This window comes from Phoca vitulina, unplaced genomic scaffold (genome assembly GCF_004348235.1).
Source record: "Phoca vitulina isolate PV1807 unplaced genomic scaffold, GSC_HSeal_1.0 scaffold21, whole genome shotgun sequence".
NCBI classification, from domain to species: Eukaryota; Metazoa; Chordata; class Mammalia; order Carnivora; family Phocidae; genus Phoca; species Phoca vitulina.
This window is the reverse complement of record NW_022589724.1, coordinates 13,612,056-13,631,507: the sequence shown is the minus strand read 5'-3', so window position 1 is coordinate 13,631,507 and position 19,452 is coordinate 13,612,056. Positions and strand designations below refer to the sequence as shown.

Here is a 19,452-nt window from a genome sequence, read left to right as displayed (position 1 = left end):
TGGCGGGTCCGAGACCAGTGCTCAGGCGGCATGAAGATTAGACCCCAGGTGGCTTGAAAAGGCTGACGACCGCAGGGCCTTGCCCCGAATCCTAGCTGTCTGACCTGTTCTGTGCACAAAGAAATGGAGAGGTTCCAGAAATGAAGGCTAAAAAAATTTCATTTGTACATTTTAATATTTTTATTTCATTTTATATAAACTCTTAGGGATGACCAGTGTGAGGTGAAGGAGAGTCTGCAACAGCAGTAGAATATAGAGGGGCGCCTAGGTGGCTCAGGCAGTTGAGCGTCCAACTCTTCGATTTCAGCTTGATTCATGATCTTGGGGTGATGGGATCAAGCCCCATGTCATGCTCCATGCTCAGCAGGGAGTCTGCTGGAGATTCTCTCTCTCTAAAATAAATAAATAAAATCTTAAAAAAAGAAAAAAGAACATAGAACAGAGGATGGACTCAACTGTAGGCCAGCCACTGAGTCCCCCTCGGTGAGGAGGGACTCGGTGCTCAGGCCAGCCTGTGTGGCCCCCGGAGATCCATTCCCAGCATGGCTCTCACAAGCCCATTTTCCTTCCGGGAAGGTAAGAGTCCCTCCTGCCTTCAGGAGAGCCCCCACATAAAGGAATGGAGTCCCAGACAAAGAAAGACTGTGCTTGTCTTCTCTGGTCCCTGCCTGTCCCTGATACCAGTGACTTACAGCCATTGTCTTTGTGTCCCTCCTGCTTCTTATAGGGCTGGCTTCCCTGTGGGAGGATCTGAGTTTGAATCTCCACTTCTGCACTCAGCTGAATGATCTTGGGTGTTATAAAATCTCAGTTTCCTCACTAATTAAATCGTACGTTCCTCACAGTGCTGTCCCGAGGACCGGGTAAAACTGTATTAAATGCCAAGCAAGGTAGCGGGTGCTTACAGAGGGTGGCCATAGTTATTTATTGTTCTCTGTCTGGACTAAACACTCTTCTTTCCTCACTAAACACATCCCTTCACCCATTCTCCTTAGATCTTACTTGTAAAGCTTCAGTCCTTGTTTGGCTTCCCTTTGATTCCTTAGGTTACAGATCTTTGAGCTCTGGGAGGACAAGGGGGTAGTGGGAGAGGAGCTACTTTCCTAAGCACCTGCAGCTCGCTGAATATGCTTATTCTCACTACAGGCCTCGTTACTCCCGTGTCACAGAGCCGGCGGCTGAGGCCCAGGGACACTCAGTCCTTTGCCCCAGGTTACACACGGAGGTAGGAAGGGGAAGAACGGAGATTTGACAGGCAGGGATACCACTGTACTAATGAGGAGGAAAAACTGAGATTTGAACTGGGGACTGCCCAACTCAAAGCCAGAATACTTTCCTTTCCACTCCTTTGTCTTTGCATGATGTCACAAAGTTCATTTTAGAAATTCATAGACCATGACACTGTGTATTTTCTAGACCATTATTAACTTTTTGGTTCCAAGGAGATCCTCCTGGCCAGGTGCCCAGAAACAGTACACAGATATCTCAGGGAAAATCCTAGCATATCCTGAACTGTTAGTGCTACAGCTGACCCTTCTAGAAAGAAGGCCGGTGGTAAGTCAGAAAATCCAAGGGAGTGGGTTGGGAGGGGGTCCCAAAGAAAGGGAACGGAGGGAATGTACATGTGAGAAAATTGAATGAATTAGCAGGATTCTATTAACAATAAATTATTTCCTTAAACTCTACGCATTTGTTTGATGTTAAAATTCCCTATCTGTGCATTTTCAGTTTTACGTGCCCTAATCAGGTACTCTCAGCACATAAGATACAAGCTACTAAAATGCATTAATTTGCTCATTGGACATTCATTGAACACTTCATTTTAGAGGATGCCCCTGTAAAATCATATAAAGGAATTTTCCAAAGGCAGTTGACCTTTTTTTCCAGGAAAATATATAATCCCTTGGAATCTGGCCAATTATATATTTAAAATTTGAAGAAATTTATGTATTTCCTTATATAAGTTAAATATGTTTATTTTCAGGAGGGGCACCTGGCTGGCTCAGTTGGTGGAGTGTGCAACTCTTGATCTTGGGGTTGTGAGTTCAAGCCCTACACTGGATGTAGAAATTACCTAAAAAAAAAAAAAAAATAAAAAAAAAAATATATATATATATATATATATATATATATATATATATATATATATTTCGGGAAAATGAGTCATGATTATTAACACCTTTTTTTTTTTTTTTGGTAGCTGAAACTATCTTACAAGAGGATCTTTGTTTTTACTGAAAGGTTAAAAATGATCCAGAAAAGATACAATTTTGAGTGCTATTCTTCACACATAATCTAGACTGTCTATAATTTAAGTCCCAATTTGTATTCAAAATATTGTTTTCTTGAAAATACTACCAGCTGGGGCACCTGGCTGGCTCAGTCAGAAGAGCATGTGACTTGATCACAGGGTCATGAGTTTGAGTCCCACACGGGGTGCAGAGATTACTTAAATAACTAAGACTTTAAAAAATAGGGGCACCTGGGTGACTCAGTCAGTTAAGCGTCTGCCTTCAGCACAGGTCATGATCCCGGGGGTCCTGGGATCGAACCCCACATTGGGCTCCCTGCTCAGTGGGGAGTCTGCTTCTCCTTCTCCCTCTGCCCCTCTCTTGTGCTCTCTCTGTTTTCTCTCAAATAAATCAATAAAATCTTTAAAAAACAACTTTAAAAAATAAAATAGCTACGAGCTATTAAAGTACTGTGATACAGTGGATATCACTGGTAGCACAAAAGTATCAGACAAGTCCCCATTATCACTATCTTCCTGAACAATGATTTAAAAAAATTTTTTTAAATTTAAATTCTAGTTAACATCCAGTGCAATATTGGTTTCAGGAATAGAATTCAGTGATTCATCACTTAACATCTGAGCAATGATTATAAAAGAAACTTCCCCTGGAGTTTTGAGTTCACAGTCACTAAAGAAATACTTCTGGATCTTCCATTTGGCCGCAGCAGAAATTTAATGTTTTCAACACTGGTATCAAGAGACATGTTTCCAGTCTGTAACAGCCTTGACTTTGACACAGGAATTACAAGTATAGAACTCAGGTCAGTTGGTGTTTTTAATCTTTTAACACTGTGATAAAGGAACTTAGCTATTTCTGGGTAGCCTTGTGAAAACAGAATGAGTGAAGAAAAGCTTCATCGTGAAAAATGCAGCAGAGTGCTAGCTGTTTCCTGAAGTTGGCACCTCTTGGCCCAGGCTGCCCCCCTCAGCCTCCATTCCCAGCTAGGCACAGCCATGAGCATAAATTCTTGTCAGTGGATTGTTGAGTGGAAGTGATGTGTGTAACTTCTCCTTTATTAGCTCCAAAGGAAGTGTTTGTCTGGGATTAGCCCTGTGGGTCCCTTCCCACTAGCTGGAACGCAGACTGCAAGTAACAGCTTCAGCTATTCAGATAAGGACAAGATGATGGAACAGCAAGAGAGGAGCCCCGAATTACCGTGAAATGCTGACCAGCTAGACTGTGACCTGAAAGAGAAATGAACTACATTTTTTTTTTTTTTATTATTAAAGATTTTATTTATTTGAGAGCGCTCGAGCACAAGCAGGGGGAGGGGCAGAGGGAGAGGGACAAGCAGACTTCCCACTGAGCAGGGAGCCCCACCAAGGCTCAATCCCAGGACCCCACGATCATGACCTGAGCCAAAGGCAGACACCCAACCAACTGAGCCAACCATGCACCCCTGAATGTCATTCTTTTTAAGCCACTGTATATATTTTTACTTTTCATTCAACTATTGCAATCATAAACAATTTCAGATGCCTTAAGTTTAGAGCTTGCTGATTTTCCATAAGCTGAACACACTCTAGTAACCAGAACCTAGATGAGGAGGTGTAATACATCCCAGAGCCTGGATGGTCTCCCTCATCTTCCCCTTGAGGCCTAGCTGCTAAGGAATCTGTAACAGCATAAATTGATTTTGTCTGCTTTTCTGCTTTACATACATGGAATCATACTGTACTGTGGCAGATGGGAAACAGGGCCATACATTTCTCCCCTCCCTGTATGTGTGGCCCTTTGCAAGGTGATTTCTCATCACTAGGTCTGGCCTATTTTCCCACCCCTTGAATCTGCACTTTGACTTAGTTTGACCAATATAAATGCAGAGGAACAGAGGTGCCTGGGTGGCTCAGTCAGTTAAGCATCCGACTCTTGATTCAGCTCAGGTCTTGATCTCAGGGTCGTGAGATCAAGCCCCATGTTGGGCTCCATGCTCATCGTGGAGTCTGCTTGAGATTCTCTCTCTCCCTCTGCCCTTCCCCACCCCCCACTCACACTTGCTCTCTCAAATAAAATCTTAAAAATAAATAAATAAATGCAGAGAAACAAATGCCGTGAACTTGTAGGTGGGGCCTCAGCAGGACTATGGCTTCACTTGGACTGTCTTGGAAAGCTGCTGCAAGTCAGGGAGTGACCCGGGCCACGTGTAGAAGAGCTGAGCACCGCCAGGTGTGTGATGAAGGTCACCTTGAACCTTTGCAGCCTGCCAAACGCGCAGCTGAACGCCGCCGCAGATGAAATCAGAAGAGAAACTGCACAGCTGTCCCATGCCATCGTGAAAAATAGCAAATTGGTGCTTGAAGACACTAAGTTTTGGGGTAGTCTGTTATGCAGCAATAGATCTAAGTAAAACAAGTCCTGTGCTCTTATTCTGGCTCAGGCTTCTTTCGCTCAGCATGTTTGTGGGATGAAGCCACCCTGTCCTATGTCATTGATGACCCCTCCTGCTCATTGCTGGACAGCATTCGAACGTGTGCCAATGTTACGATTCATCCATTAACTATGGATGGGCATAAGGGTGGTTGCTAGTTTGGGCCTCTTACGAATAGGGCTACTTCAAACATTCTAACATTGTCATTTGGTGAATGCCGGCATGCATATATGTGCATTATGTAACTAGCAGAGGCTTTCTGGGCCCCAGGGTAACCTGCTTGAGTAGATACCAGCTCTTCTTCAAAAAGGTGGTTTCAGTTCCCATTCCCACCCACTGTGTGGGGTGCTGGCAGAGTCTCAGTCGTTCCATACCCTTGCCAACACTGTGTTCTTATACTTTGCAACCCTTGGTTTGAAAGATCAGTGTGTACAATGTTGGAAGGTGTGTTAGCTCCTTAGCACAGGAGTGTTAGCTCCACTAGCCAGCGTTAGGAAGAAGCTGGACCAACTGGTTTTGATGTCTACGTTTCTTCTCGACAGCTCCGGTTCAGAGGCCACAATTTTATAATAAAAGCTTGTATGTATACAGTGTTCTAGATCTTACATACTACTTTTGCAATCATAACTTCATCAGAGTCTTCCAATGAAATAACACTGTGAAATGGGCAGCGTGGAGGTTATTACCTTTGTCCTGCAGAGAAGGAAAGGGACTTGTCCAAGAGCACACAGCATGTGGCAGAGCCCAGGTGGGAACGCAGGTCCTTGGACATGCCAAGTGGTTCTTCCCGCCAGAGCCCTCTACTTTCACTGGTGTCTCAGCGGTGGGGGGCATGAAGGCCGAGGGGCAGGTAGGAAGTACTTGTACCTATGGAGTAAGTGACATCGTTTAAACATCACAAACAGAAAGTAGGTCCAGTCCTTTCCCAGATGTGATCTCTCCAGGGTCTGGAACACAGCAAATTAAAAAGCCCAGGTTTGGGGTGATAGGAATTGGTGTCAGCTAGCACGTATGTCCAGATGCTGGACTCTCTCAGTTCAGCCAGAAATAATCTTTTGGAAACTGGCCAACTTCACATGACTTAAAAACCATGCAGACATTTAAAATGAGGCTGCATGGAATGTGGTCCATGATTTGCCCTAAGGGAAAAACACAGGTAACAGAACAGCACCACACAGCGTCATCCCATTTTGGTAAAAATCAATCTGCATGTGTCTGTATATTCATCCATAAAGGTCTGGAAAAAATAGAGCAAAAATGTTAGCAGTGTTATCTCTGGGTCTTGAGTTTTTTAAAGATGAATTTATTTCCTACTTTATGCCTTTCTATATTGTTTGATTTTTTTTTTTTTTTGGCAATGAGAACGAATCAGTCTTATTTTTAAAACTTACTTATTTTTGGAAATAGGCACTACATTTGCATAGTCAATCAAGAGTGCAGAAATTTATATGATAAAACACCTCCCTCTCATCCGTGTCTGCCTTCCATCGGGCTCCCTCCGGAGGTAAGCAGTGTTACCAGCATCTGGTGTAACCCTGCACAGACACTTTATGCACAGACAAGGAAATACGTAAATTTATTTCCTTTATCACTTTTACAACCAAAAAGCAAGACTACTTCCATTTTGAAGGAAAGGTTGTAGAAGACTATTTTATGATGTCGAAAGATGATAAATGGGAGAAAGGCCACCAAAGAGTTCGAGTATCACATATATTTATAATAAAGAAAAAAATTTACATTAAAAATATTTATAAAGGGGTGCCTGGGTGGCTCAGTCATTAAGCGTCTGCCTTCAGCTCAGGTCATGATCCCAGGGTCCTGGGATCGAGTCCTGCATTGGGCTCCCTGCTCAGCGGGGAGCCTGCTTCTCCCTTTGCCTGCCGCTTCCCCTGCTTGTACTCCCTCTCTCGCTGTGTCTCAAATAAATAAAATCTTTTTAAAAATAAAAAAAATAAAATAAAATACTTATAAAGAGGCGTGGTGGTTAAGGGTGTGGACTCCCGACACCACACTGCCTGGTTCAAATCCCAGGCTGCCACCTCTTTGCCCAGCTCCTGGGGCAAGTGACTTCATCTCTCTGTGTCTTGTGCCTTCATCTGTAGAACAGGAATGATACAATAATAGCACCGCCCCACAGGGCTGTCATCAGGAATGGTACAGGATTCAGGCAGAGCCCCTAGAATAGCGCCTCGCTTTGTTCCCAAGTGTCAGGATGATTACGTTCATCTCAGTTTCCTCCTTTTCCTACACTGGACACGTATTACAAAAAGAGTTAAAGAATAAACCCCCGCAAGAGAAGGGAAACAGCACAGACACAGACTGCAGCACAGACGAGAGTGAGAGACCGTGGGGCCCAAGGACAAGCAGAAATGATGCCTGCAACCCCAGAGACAAGGGAGGTCTCTGGTTTCCTGATTTTTTTTAAAGGTTTATTTAGGGGCACCTGGGTGGCTCAGATGGTTAAGCATCTGCCTTCGGCTCAGGTCATGATCCCAGGGTCCTGGGATCGAGCCCTGCATCAGGCTCCCTGCTCTGCGGGAACCTGCTTCTTCCTCTCCCTCTGTTGCTCCCCCTGCTTGTACTCTCTCACTCTCTCTGTCGAATAAATAAATAAAATCTTAAAAAAAAAAAAAAAAAGGGAGCCCGATGCGGGGCTCGATCCCAGGACCCTGGGACCATGACCTGAGCTGAAGGCAGACGCTCAACGACTGAGCCACCCAAGCGCCCCGGGACTACTTTATAGTTGAAAGAATTGCTAGATCTTGTAGTTCCTGCTAAGTCTGAGATTAACTAGAACTGGGAGATGGTACCATTCAGTGTTTCTAACCGCTTGATACATTCTAAACATAAAATAATAATATAGTTCATAATGCTTATCCATGATTCTTTAAAATCCCTGCACTCTGGGGGCATGTGGCTGGCTCCGTTGGTAGAGCATGTGACTCTGATCTCAGGGTTGTGAGTTCGAGCATTGGGCATGGAGCCTACTTAAAAAAAATAACTAAATAAAAGATTAAAAAAAATAAATAAAATCCCTGCCCTCTGAAGACAAAGTTTTTTCATTAAATTTGGCACCAAAATTGACCTGGCCTTATCATGTTTAATATTTTGGTATAATAAATTGCAGAATATTAGGGCACCTGGGTGGCTCAGTCGTTAAGCATCTGCTTTCAGCTCAGGTCATGATCCCAGGATCCTGGGATCGAGTCCCACATCGGGCTCTTTGCTCAGCGGGAAGCCTGCTTCTCCCTCTCCCACTCCCCCTGCTTGTGTTCCCTCTCTCGCTGTCTCTCTCTGTTGAAAAATAAATAAAATCTTAAAAAAATAAAATAAAATAAATTGCAGAATATTAAAGCATTTGATCCCAGGGTACTACCTCAGATCCCACTGGGAGAGTTACTTAATATATTGGTAAATGCCCCATATCACTGTCCTAAAATATGAAAAAGTCTGAATTCTAGGGGCGCCTGGGTGGCTCAGGCGTTAAGCGTCTGCCTTCGGCTCAGGTCATGGTCCCAGGGTCCTGGATTGAGCCCCACATCGGGCTCCCTGCTCTGCGAGGGGCCTGCTTCTCCCTCCCCCACTCTCCCTGCTGTGTTCCCTCTCTCGCTGTGTCTCTGTCAAATAAATAAATAAAATCCTTAAAAAAAAAGAAAAAGAAAAAGTCTGAATTCTGAAACACATCTGGCCACAGGGTTTTGTGCAAAAGTGGGGGGGGATTGTGACCTTATAAAACAGATTCAGATGCTGCCTAAGGCAGAGACAGGGGAATGCCCGTTCACAGGTAGGGATTCACCCAGCCCTGTCTGTCCAGGACATTTTCCTCCTGGCCTCACATCCTTGCGAAGTCTTCATGAAGCTGAACGTAATGAATCATGCATGTAATCAGGATGGCCAAGGAGCATATATTGGGGATACTTCTCCTAAATTCGGACTCTTCATACTTTCACATGTCCCTGAATCTCCTAAGGATCTTGTAAAAACGCAAATTACGACATAGTAGGTGTGGACTCGGCATTCCAAACAATCTGCAGGTGATGCCTTTGCCGATGGGACTGTTCTCAACTCCGGACAGGCCTGAGGCAAGGCTCTGAGTAATGACAATGTGGTGCCCCACAGGGAGAGGTGCCTCTTGCCCTTGCCAAACACTGATCATTACCTGGCTAAAACCTGCCTTTTCTCCATCCTCCACTGCCCTTCTACTGCCTTCTGCTGCCTCTTCCTCCCCAGATGGGTTCATGCCGCCCCGGGCCTCCACTCCACACGTTGGCTGGGCTCCACCAAGTCTCATGACTCCTCACTCACCCGGCTCCCAGGTACTGCTTAGATGAGGTGCTTTTCCGGTTGGCTGACCTCATCCCCCCCAAGCATGAACTAAATTAGTTCAACTCAAATTCCTGAGATGCCTCACTATCTCTCCTGGGTATCTTCCCGAAAAAATTTTCCACTGTTTGCAAAGTACTCCCTAGCCTTGACCACCCGGAGACGTTGTGATAATGCATTTGCTCACTAAACAATCAGTGACCCGGAAAAGGGCCAGGGTTTATTTCATTTTTATTTCAATGCTTGCAACACTCTGACTGATTACTTACATGCCCTCCCTGCTTTCCTTTTTGAGTTCTGGATTTCCTGGCCACAGAAAACTCACACTGACTGACTTTCCAAGTGAATTTTCCTATTATGACAGTTCACAATACATATTCATTGATAAAAATTTAGAATAATATAAATGAAAAGAAAATGACAATACCAGCAAGCTTATCACCCAGAGATGCAACGTTTTGCCTCGTGGTCTTTCAGTCTTTATGTATAAATGTTGTTTTACAAAATCTGGCTCACACGACACACCCCATTTTGTAAACTGCTTTCCCTTGTCCATTTACAATATGTTGCGGTCATTTTCTCAAGTCAATAAAAGTTCTGCAACATCATTTTAAATGATTAGGTAGTTTCCCACTTAATTGATGTGCCATAGCTGGGCTCTTATAGTTGTTTCAATCTTTTTTTTTTGCTTAAAACTTCAATGAACATCCTCACTTAACCAAAAGATACAAGCACATTCTGATTGTGAGCCCAATTCCAGTGCGTGTGTATCTTTCACCACCACCAAGTAACTCAATTCTGACACTACCTCGCTGGAGATGGCACCAGATCCCACAGGTTAAGTGCTCAGTCCCACAGGACATCCCCAGCACCACCACCACACACACTTCAGACAAGTCCAGGTTGTCTCCTGTACGTCTGATCAACTGCCTCTAGATCAGAGGTCCCCACGACCCACTCCTTAGGTTTGATTAATTTACCAAGGTGGCTGGGGCGCCGGGGTGGCTCAGTTGGTTAAGCGTCTGCCTTCGGCTCAGGTCATGATCCCTCTTCTTCTCCCTTTGCCTGCTGCTCCCCCCATTGTGCGAGCACTCTCTCTCTCTTTCTCTCTCCCTGACAAATAAATAAAATCAAATCTTAATAATAAATAAAAATAAAAAATAATTTAAAAAAACATAAAATGATGGGACTAGGGCAATTGATCAGATCACCAAATACATTTATTTACTTATTTATTCCCCATTTAAAAGGTCAGTAAAAGAATGAAAGAAGGGGTCCCTGAATACAGAGAATGAGAGAGGGAACAGAAAATGGGCCGTGTAGACACACTTTGGGGAGAGGGCAAATAAATCCCTTATTTGCTTTGAGCTTCGGATTCCTGATCTGGGAAAGAGTAAGGAAAAGTCACTGATTTTCAGTATTCCATATTATGCTAGGCACTGTACTTCCTGGGATTGTTGGGAGCATTCACTGTAATAGATCAGAAGCATTTAGTAAAGCACACAGAAAACTGCCATTATTACTTTTAGTAATAGTGGCGGGTTTTTTGCCTATCAGACTGACAAGTATCGAAATAAGTGTCTTTACTTATTTAGAGAGTGCATATGTGTGAGTGGTGTGGGGGTGGGATGGGAGAGGGAGAGAGAGAATCCCAAGCAGACTCCGCCCAGCGAGCCCGATGCGCAGATGCGGGGCTGGATCCCACAACCCTGAGATGATCACCTGAGCCAAAAGCAGGAGTCAGATGCCCAACCAACTGAGCCACTCAGGTGCCCCTAAGAGAAATGTCTTTAAAAATCAGTGTCTTGGGCACCTGGGTGGCTCAGATGGTTAAGCATCTGCCTTCGGTTCAGGTCATGATCCCAGGGTCCTGGGATCCAGTCCTGCATAGGGCTGCTTGTTCAGCGGGGAGCCTGCTTCTCCCTCTCCCGCTCCCCCTGCTCGTGCTTTCTCTCTCTGTCAAATAAATAAATTAAAAAAAAAAAAGAATCAGTGTCTTATTCAAATTTGAGTTTCTCTAATCATAAATGAAGTTGAGCAATTACGTATATGCTCCGTTTGTACTTCTTTTCTTTTTGGTGATTTGCTTGATCATATCATCGTAATAGTCGTAGTTAACATTTACTGCGTGCTACCGTGTACCAGGCACCGTGCTGCAATCTCTACAAGTGCTATTTCATTTAATCAGATCAAGTAGATAAAATTATGATGCCAATTTTCAGGGGAGGGAACCGAGGCTTAGAGAAGTCAATTTGCTCATCTCCATTACTAGTCAATGAGTAGAGTCTGGATTCTGAGCAAGGACTTGACTCTGACCCCGAAGTCTGACTTGATTGACCCAGGCTCTTCACACTTATGCTTAAATAACTCTCCCCTGATTCTTTTTCTGTTGGACAATTTGCCTTTTTCTTAATATTTTGCAAGAGCCCTTTGTATTTTGGTTGTGGGGACTCAGAGTAGGGAAGGAGCTAACTAGGTTGAGGGCCAGAAGTGGCTTCAGAGATGCCCGGCCTTCCATCAAAGTAAGGCTGGGCGTGAGTCAAAGTGGTGCAGTCAGACAGCAGGAAACCAACCGAATACCGAACCGAGGTCTGCAAGGATGAGAGACTTTGACCCCCTTCGAGAACAAGCAAGAGTGACTCACAGGAGGAAGAGGAAACCAGAGCTCCTGGGCTGTCCCCCATGAGCATAGACTGCCCAAAGTCATCAGAAGGAAGAGGAAAACCTGCAATAGAGCTGTGGCCAGGAGTGGCCAGAAGACCCATGCAAATAAGACCCATGCAAATAAGACCCACCCACAACTGCCTGGAAACCAGGCCAAAGGAGTTAGAGCACAGAGCACATGCCGCATGGCCACCCTGCGGACTGGAGGAGGAGACTCTGAGGAAGCAGGTAAGGAGCCACAGAGGGTCATGGGGGGATGGATGGGACACAGAACCCCAGAGTCCTGAGGGGCACTGCTGTCAGCCAGCATGAACACTGGCCTGGGAGGCAGGGCTCCTGGGACCAGTTTTCAAGCTTAGCAGTTAGTTAGCTGTGAAGCCTTAAGCAAGCCACTTCACATGCTGAGCCTCGGCATCCCCATCTATAAAATGGGTATAAAACTATCATGCCAACCGTGTACTAAGCACCTGCTGTGCTCTGCAGGGCATGTTACAGATACTATCCCTTCCTCACAGCAAGCCTCTAAGGTGGGGGATTATTAGCCTATTTTACAAAAAAAATGATAAGCCATTTATCTAAGACCACACAACAAATAAGTCTGGTTCCAAAGCCTGCATACTTTCAACTCCCTATCCTGCTTCCTTCACGGGGTGGTTTTAAGGAATCAAATGGCCTTGGGGCACCTGACTGGCTCAGTTGGTAGAGCATGTGACTCTTGATCTCAGGGTTGTGAGTTCAAGCCCCACACTGGGTGTGCAGATTACTTAAAAACAACAACACCAACAATAAATAATTGGACAAAAAAAAAAAAACCAAATGGCCTTATGCAAATGGGAAAAAATTGTAAAAGGCAATCATCAAATGTAGATGTGAGTTGCCTCACTTTAGATCCTAGCCAGGACGGAGGCCCTTTGGTAAACTGTGAAGTCCTATAAAAATGCTAGCTCTTGGGGCGCCTGGGGGGGCTCAGTCAGTTGAGCCACTGGATCTTGGTTTCAGCTCAGGTCATGATCTCAGGGTCGTGGGATCGAGCCCCGTGTCGGGCTCTGTACTCAGTGTGGAGTCTGCTTGGGACTCTCTCTGCCTCTGCCTCTCCCTCTGCCCCTCCCCCCTGCTCACTCTCCCTCTCAAATAAATACATCTTTTTAAAAAATGCTAGTTCTTCATCTCTCTCGAGGGTAAAAACTTTGGGGTGATGCTATAGACAATATTTGGCTGACTTGGTCACAGACAAAGGTGATACCTTTGGGGTGGTGTCTAGGACTTACTGCAGCTGCGACAGCATGGGGGGTGAGTGGTGGAGGGAGGGTACGTGGTCAGAGTCTCTCCTGGAGAGAATGGACTCTGCCCTGCTGCACCGGAAACAGCAGTGGATGTCTATGGGGATCCCGGCAGATAAGGGCCCAGGTGCTGAGGCAAGAATGATTATTCCTCCTCCTGAACGGGGCCCTTTACAGCTTCGGCCATGGAACTTCAGAAAATGTGAGGTCTGCTTTTGGGGGGGGAGAGGGAGGTCTTTAACAGCAGTAATACAAGTTTATTGGACTACAGTAAAGTTAGAGTGATTTTCAGACAAGAGAATTTAAAACAAACAAACAAAATCCACCTATAATCTTACTCCCAGATAACCACTGTTGACATTTTGGTGTTTGCTTTTCCAGACATTTTTTCCATGGCACACATATGCAGAATAATTGAATAATATCATGATATGGTTTTATTACTGGTTCTTTTTGCTTAATTGCATATCACAAACATATTTCCATATTAATAGATATTTTAGCGCATCATTTTAGAAAAAGATTTATTTATTTATTTGAGAGAGAGGGAGGGGGAGGGGCAGAGGAAGAAGGAGAGAGAATCTCAAGCAGATTCCCTGCTGAGCAAGGAGCCTGACGCAGGGCTCGATCTCATGACCATGAACTGAGCCAAAACCAAGAGCTGGACATTCAACCGTGTCACCCAGGTGCCCCTTATCACATCATTTTAAAGGCTGCAGAATGTCTCTTCATGTGGTTGGAGCCGAATGTCTTTAATTAACGTCCCACCGTTGACGGAGTATGTAGTTTTCCATACTTCACTGGTAGAGCCGCGCTTCTACGGGCATCCCTACAATCAAGCCTTTGCACAGGTCCTTGATTATTTCCATGGGACAGATTCCCAGCAGGGGAACTGCTGGATCAAGGCTATTACCTTTCAAGGCTTTTGGTAAGTACTCAAGGTCTGCTTCGGACACACTCTGGAATTCAGAGCTCCTTAAAGCTCAACGCAGAAAACTTTCTCATGGCTTCAAGGTCAACCTTGATCTTTCTTGTCTCTCAAATCCATTTGCAGGGATAATGGCCCATCTCATAGGTAGTCTTTGCTGGGCGCCAGGCTCTAAGAGCTTTACCTTCAGACATACTACTCTCCTCTTCAGAAGACACTGAGGCACAGGCTAAGCAATTCAACTGGGATCACAGCCCTGATAAGCAGTGCATTTGGGGTCATGAGCCTCAACAATATGGTTCCAGAACCTATGCTGTTCACTGCTTTTTGGGAAGTGCTTTTGATTTAATCTCCAGAGATGGTTTTTATTCCATCCCTTTGATCTTCTCTGCCATGGCCTTGTCTAAGTCAAGCACTACCATCCCAGCCTGAATGATAAAGTCCCTCATGGTCTTTTACTTCCACTCTGTCCTTTTTAGTCCGTTCTCTGCTCTGGAATGGTGTTGTTATTGTTATTAAAGATTTTATTTATTTGAGAGAGAGAGAGAGTGAGAGAGTGCACGAGGGGGTGGGGTCACAGGGAGAAGGAGACTCCCCACTGAACAGGAAGCCTGACGTGGGACTCGATCCTGGGACTCCAGGCAGTTGCTTAACCAACCTAGCCACCCAGGCACCCTAAAGATTTTATTTTTTAAGCAATCTCTACACCCAACATGGGGCCCGAACCCACAACCCGGAGATCAAGAGCCGCTCTAGCTCTACTGACTGACCCAGCCAAGCACCCCTGAAATGGTGCTTTTAAAATGGAATGTTCAAAAAAAAAAAAAAAGGTGATGAACCCCACCCCCCATCCCTAGAATTCAATCCCGATTTGCTCCCCAGCTTCTAGGGCCTGCCTCCACCCTCGCTGGCTCGCTCCTGAGCCACTTTCCTGCTCCAGCCCCACCCACTGCACCTCAGGCTTCTTTCACTTCCAGAATCTGGCAGAGCCTTTTTTCACCTTGGGGCTTTGGTACATGTTGTTCCCTTGGCCCAGAACGTCCTTCCTCCACGCTGTGTGGCTGGTTTCTCGTCGTCCTTCAGATGCAGCTTTCAGACCCCCTCTTTGCAGCAACCCTCCCTGGTGGTTTCCTACGGAGGCCGTCCCCTAAGCCCATTTTTCCTTCCTCTCCTTTGTAGCATGCATTACATTATATATTTATTGCCCACTGCTCACTAGGCATCTTTTTCCCTCATGACACTCATAAATGTCATGAGGTCAAAGTCGTGCCTCTTTGGTTCACCACTGTTTACCCTGTGCCTAGCACAGTTCCAGGCATGCAGTTGGTGCTCAATACCTTAATAACTGTGGAATGACTGGTCCACAGAAGACATTCGTAGGTAAGGATCCTTGGTAAACTCCCAGCTTCGGCCAGAGCTGTTCCATCCTCCTTCTGCGTACCTTTGTTTCCTCTTCCCTACATGGAGCAGTGACAGAAGTCTAGAAGGAAACCCGGAAGCCATGGGCAGGAGAGTGTCAGCAGGTTTTGCTTCAGGTTTCAACTCAGTCAGGGCGGATGGTGTCCTTGGAGGCACACCAGGGAGACTTGGTTCCCCCAAACCCCCTGCACGCTTCCTGGATTCCTACAAGAGACTCCTGGCATGAGCAATCTCCCGATCAGGGGCTAAACACTTACTATGTGGTGAATAACACACATCCAGCAGGTGGAACCGCTGCCTAGCTGGGGGACCTTGGGTGAGAGCCACTTCTTGCCTCACATCAGCAACGTGAGTGCTTAGGATGGAAAACTGGTTTTTCAACTTTTTTTGTCCCCCCTCAGCAGCTCAACTCTTCAACTTAATTCAAGTGATCGATAGGAAAAAAGCTAGGTGTTTCTGGTTGACAAGGGGAAGTGGGGCTGGAACTCTCCTTCCTGACTCCCTCTTTTAAGTCCCCAAGGGTGGGGAGATGGCCAACCTTTGGCCATCTAAGACCTCAGGAGTCACTGCCTGCCAGGCTGATTGTCCGTGTTCTAAGAACAAAGATGGCAGCAAGACTTGCATGGTTACAGCTACTTGGGCACATTAAAGGATTAGAAAGGGAGGGTGCCTGGCTGGCTCAGAGGACCATGTGACTCTTGATCTCATGGTAGTGAGTTCGAGCCCCACGCTGGGTGTAGATGTCACTTAAAAATAAACAAATTTGCTGAGTCTGCGGTGCAGAGATTTTAGGCTGTGTAGCAGAAAAACTTCACAGCAATCGAAGTGCAGGGTGGACAGCCCCTTTGTGTTAGGAGGAGGTTTTAGCCATCTTAGAAATGAGGGCCCAGGAGAGATGCCCAGAGGCTCACTTACCCCCTCCACAATCTAGAAAAAGGAAATTGCCACCCCTACCTTCCTAGGCCATGGATCCCAGGTTTTGAAGAGACCGCCCACAATCTTGCAGATGTTTGGCTTCCATGGTTGGTTGTTTGCCACACCCTGGGGGAACTCTGGTCCCCCACCTCCCCACCCCCTGCCACCCAGGCAGCTCTGTGGCCTGTGCAGCAGGCAGGTGTGCTCAAGAGGCTGCAGACCGGGCCACCTGGCAGCTCCAGGTGCTCTGTGTGTGCTGCCATGGAGACAGGCCCCGGGGCTGGTGGCTGGTGGAGAGAAGGCAGTCTCCCAAAGCTGTGTGGATTCAGGAGAGGGAGAGACTGGAGCCTCGGGTCCTTCAGGTAGTCTGCCTGACCACCCTAGTACCAAGGAAGCCCAGGTGAGTGCCCTGGGGTTTCCGGGGACAAAGGGAGGGAGGAGGAGCCAGGGGAGGGCAAATATTGGGAGGTTCTGGAAGGGCTGACCTGGGGACCTGGGCAGGAGAGCCTCTCTAAGCTTCCAGGTCAAGGAGAAAAGCCTTGCCAAGCCAGTGAAGTGCTCTGCACAAAGACTGGGCAAATGGGCTCTGGAGGGTTGGCCCTGTAGCCCAATGGAAGGAGGGAAAGAGGGCCTGGCATTTGTCCCAGAGGAGGGACAGACCAGAGAATTCACAAAGGCCATCTCTGCATTAGTCAGGGACTTGAGGCAGCAGGGAAGGAGGTATTTGCCTTATAGCACAAACCACTGACGGGCTCCCCTCCCTCTCCCTGGAGTCTGAGAAGTCAAGGGCAGTCACATGGAGCAGAAGGAGCATTTTTTTTTCCACTTCCCAAGTGGGGGTACAGTCCCCTCCAGTGGCAGTTCATTAATGGTGGGGTGACTCAGGCCTTTGCCCTGGTAGGGGGGATGCTGCAGGAGCACCAGACTTAACTCTACAGCTTATGAACTTGGTGATCTAGAACAAGCTGCTTCATCTTTTGAATCTAAGTTTTTCATCTGTGAAATGTGGGTGACAGTATGTTTTGACAAGGCACAGAACCCTTAGTCTAGGACCAAGCACAAGGATGGAGCTCAACGGGTTATCCCTTTGCTCCTTTTCCCCTTCTGCCAGGACATTCCTGCCAGGCCTTCCGGTGTCTCATCTGAGGATGGCGGAGCAGCAGGGCCGGGAGCCTGAGTGCCCTGTCTGCTGGAACCCCTTCAACAACACATTTCACACTCCCAAAGTGCTGGACTGTTGTCACTCCTTCTGTGTGGAGTGCCTGGCCCACCTCAGCCTGGTAACTCCAGCCCGGCGCCAGTTGCTGTGCCCACTCTGTCGCCAGCCCACTGTGCTGGCCTCTGGGCAGCCGGTCACTGACTTGCCCACAGATACCGCCGTGCTCACCCTGCTTCGCCTGGAGCCCCACCACGTCATCCTGGAAGGCCACCAGCTCTGTCTCAAGGACCAGCCCAAGAGCCGCTACTTCCTGCGCCAGCCCCAGGTCTATACGCTGCACCTGGGCCCTGAGCCTGGGAGCCAAACGGGGCCCCCCCAGGACATGGGCCCTACCACCAGGTCTCTGCCCATTCCCATCCCCAGCCACTACTCTCTGAGGGAGTGTTTCCGCAACCCTCAGTTCCGGATCTTTTCTTACCTGATGGCTGTTATCCTCAGTGTCACTCTGTTGCTCATCTTCTCCATCTTTTGGACCAAGCAATTCCTTTGGGGTGTGGGGTGAGCACTGTTTCTGGACAAGGAACCAAGCCTTTAAAAAAAATTTTTTTTTTTTTTAAATTCTTATTATTTGAAGTAGGCTCCATGCCCAGCGTGGAGCCCAACATGGGACCTGAACTCACAACCCCGTGATCAAGACCCGAGCAATCGAGAGTCACACACTTAACTGACTGAGCCACCCAAGAGCCCTGGATCTAAGTCTTTCTTGACTGCTGCTGGGGATGGGGACTGCACAGCCTCATTTGGGGTTGTCTTCCTTTGTAGTATTGTTCATTTTTACAGTCTATCAGTTAGTCCACGTGTTTGCTTCTGCAAACAGATCCCTACTATGATGAGAACCTCTGAAAGCTAAAAGGCTGGGAAAAGATGTGAAGAGACCTCTAGGTGTGAGCCACGGGGCTAAGAAGGGCAGAGAAGCAGATCTTTGTTTATAGGGCTATGGAACAAATTGTGCCAAAGGGCTGGACCACGGTATCCAGGAGCCTGACTAGCCCAGAGAGAAAGTTGGGTTTCTCAATGGAGTTGCCTCGAACTCAGTTCACATTTGAGCTGCTCTTTTTAATAGGTGTTGCTAAAATTTTGCGAAGTGAGCTTCAATTCTGTGAGCAAATGTGCGTATCTTCTTTGTTTTCTCTTTGGAAGTCTTGCCACCAGTCCCAGGAAAAAATGGTGTGCATTCATGAATTCACACACTTACTCATTCTACCACCACTTACTCGGCCCACATTATGTCAGAACTAGGGGAAGAGAAGGGTGGGATTATCCATGGGTTACACAGAGCCTTTACCAGCAAGGAGTGCTGCTTCTTGTACAAGACAACCTCTTGTCAGTATGTGGTTTATGGAGTGTTGAGAATATAAAAGTTTAAAGTTGAAAAGAAACCAGGGTCAGTGAATCAAAAGAAATCTGAGATTTGGAGAAAAGGTGTAGGCTGGTAGGTGCAGAGGCCCCAAGCAAGCCTGGATGTTGGGTAGAGTCAACTCCCCTCCTCCAGGCAATGGAATTCTGTCTGACCTTGAGAGATAAAGCAGAAGCCTTGGACAGAGGAAAAGCCTTAGCTTCCATCCCAGGCCATGCAGACAGGGGACCCTGGTCTTCATTTTACAAGACAGAATCTTAGAACCAAGGCAAACTAGATGCTTCAGCTGTTTGGCTACAAGTTGCTACCTCTGCACTATCTAAAACCCCTTCTGCTTCCCCAGTTTTAATACTGCCCTGTGGCCCACGGTGGTTAAAACACCATCACAATGATGAAAGGATCTTGATTTGTGGAATAAACTTTCAGAGGTCAGAAACGGAGTTGGTTTTATTTGTTCTAAAAATTTTGTGCTTAACGGAACTAGCTTCTATAAATTCTTAAGGGATCTTAATGTACAAAATATTCCAAAATAGCCAAGACCTATATTTCATGTTTCCTAAGACCAAATGGTGTTAAGCACCAACGTGAAGAAAATTCTCCATTACAAAACTGGAATGCCACCCTATGTATCCCGCCAGGGGACTGACACCTACCTCTCCATTTGCACCATCGAAGATAATTACAC

General features: G+C 46.4%; 2 protein-coding genes across 3 annotated transcripts in view; one reads left to right on the top strand and one right to left on the bottom strand.

Annotated features, from left to right (window-relative positions):
• Positions 1–31: 31 nt before the first annotated feature.
• Positions 32–19,452, bottom strand: part of PRPF4 (pre-mRNA processing factor 4) — a 39,776-nt gene continuing 20,355 nt past the window's right edge. The window contains exons 15-18 of one of the 2 annotated variants that reach the window (XR_004301125.1): positions 17,829–17,939; positions 15,195–15,337; positions 5,349–5,529; positions 32–109 (exon numbers count right to left, since the gene is read on the bottom strand). The gene's annotated coding sequence lies outside the window, so the exon portion shown is untranslated. The remainder of the gene's footprint in view (positions 110–5,348; positions 5,530–15,194; positions 15,338–17,828; positions 17,940–19,452) is intronic. The other variant, XR_004301126.1, reaches the window with a different exon arrangement.
• Positions 16,697–17,936, top strand: RNF183 (ring finger protein 183). Its single transcript, XM_032418401.1, has one exon. The coding sequence runs from the start codon at positions 17,256–17,258 to the stop codon at positions 17,910–17,912; it is 657 nt and encodes a 218-aa protein (XP_032274292.1). The 5' UTR covers positions 16,697–17,255; the 3' UTR covers positions 17,913–17,936.

Excerpts from the sequence above, each read along its gene's own strand:
- RNF183 (XM_032418401.1), top strand. The coding sequence starts at position 17,256 with ATGGAGCTCAACGGGTTATCCCTTTGCTCCTTTTCCCCTTCTGCCAGG.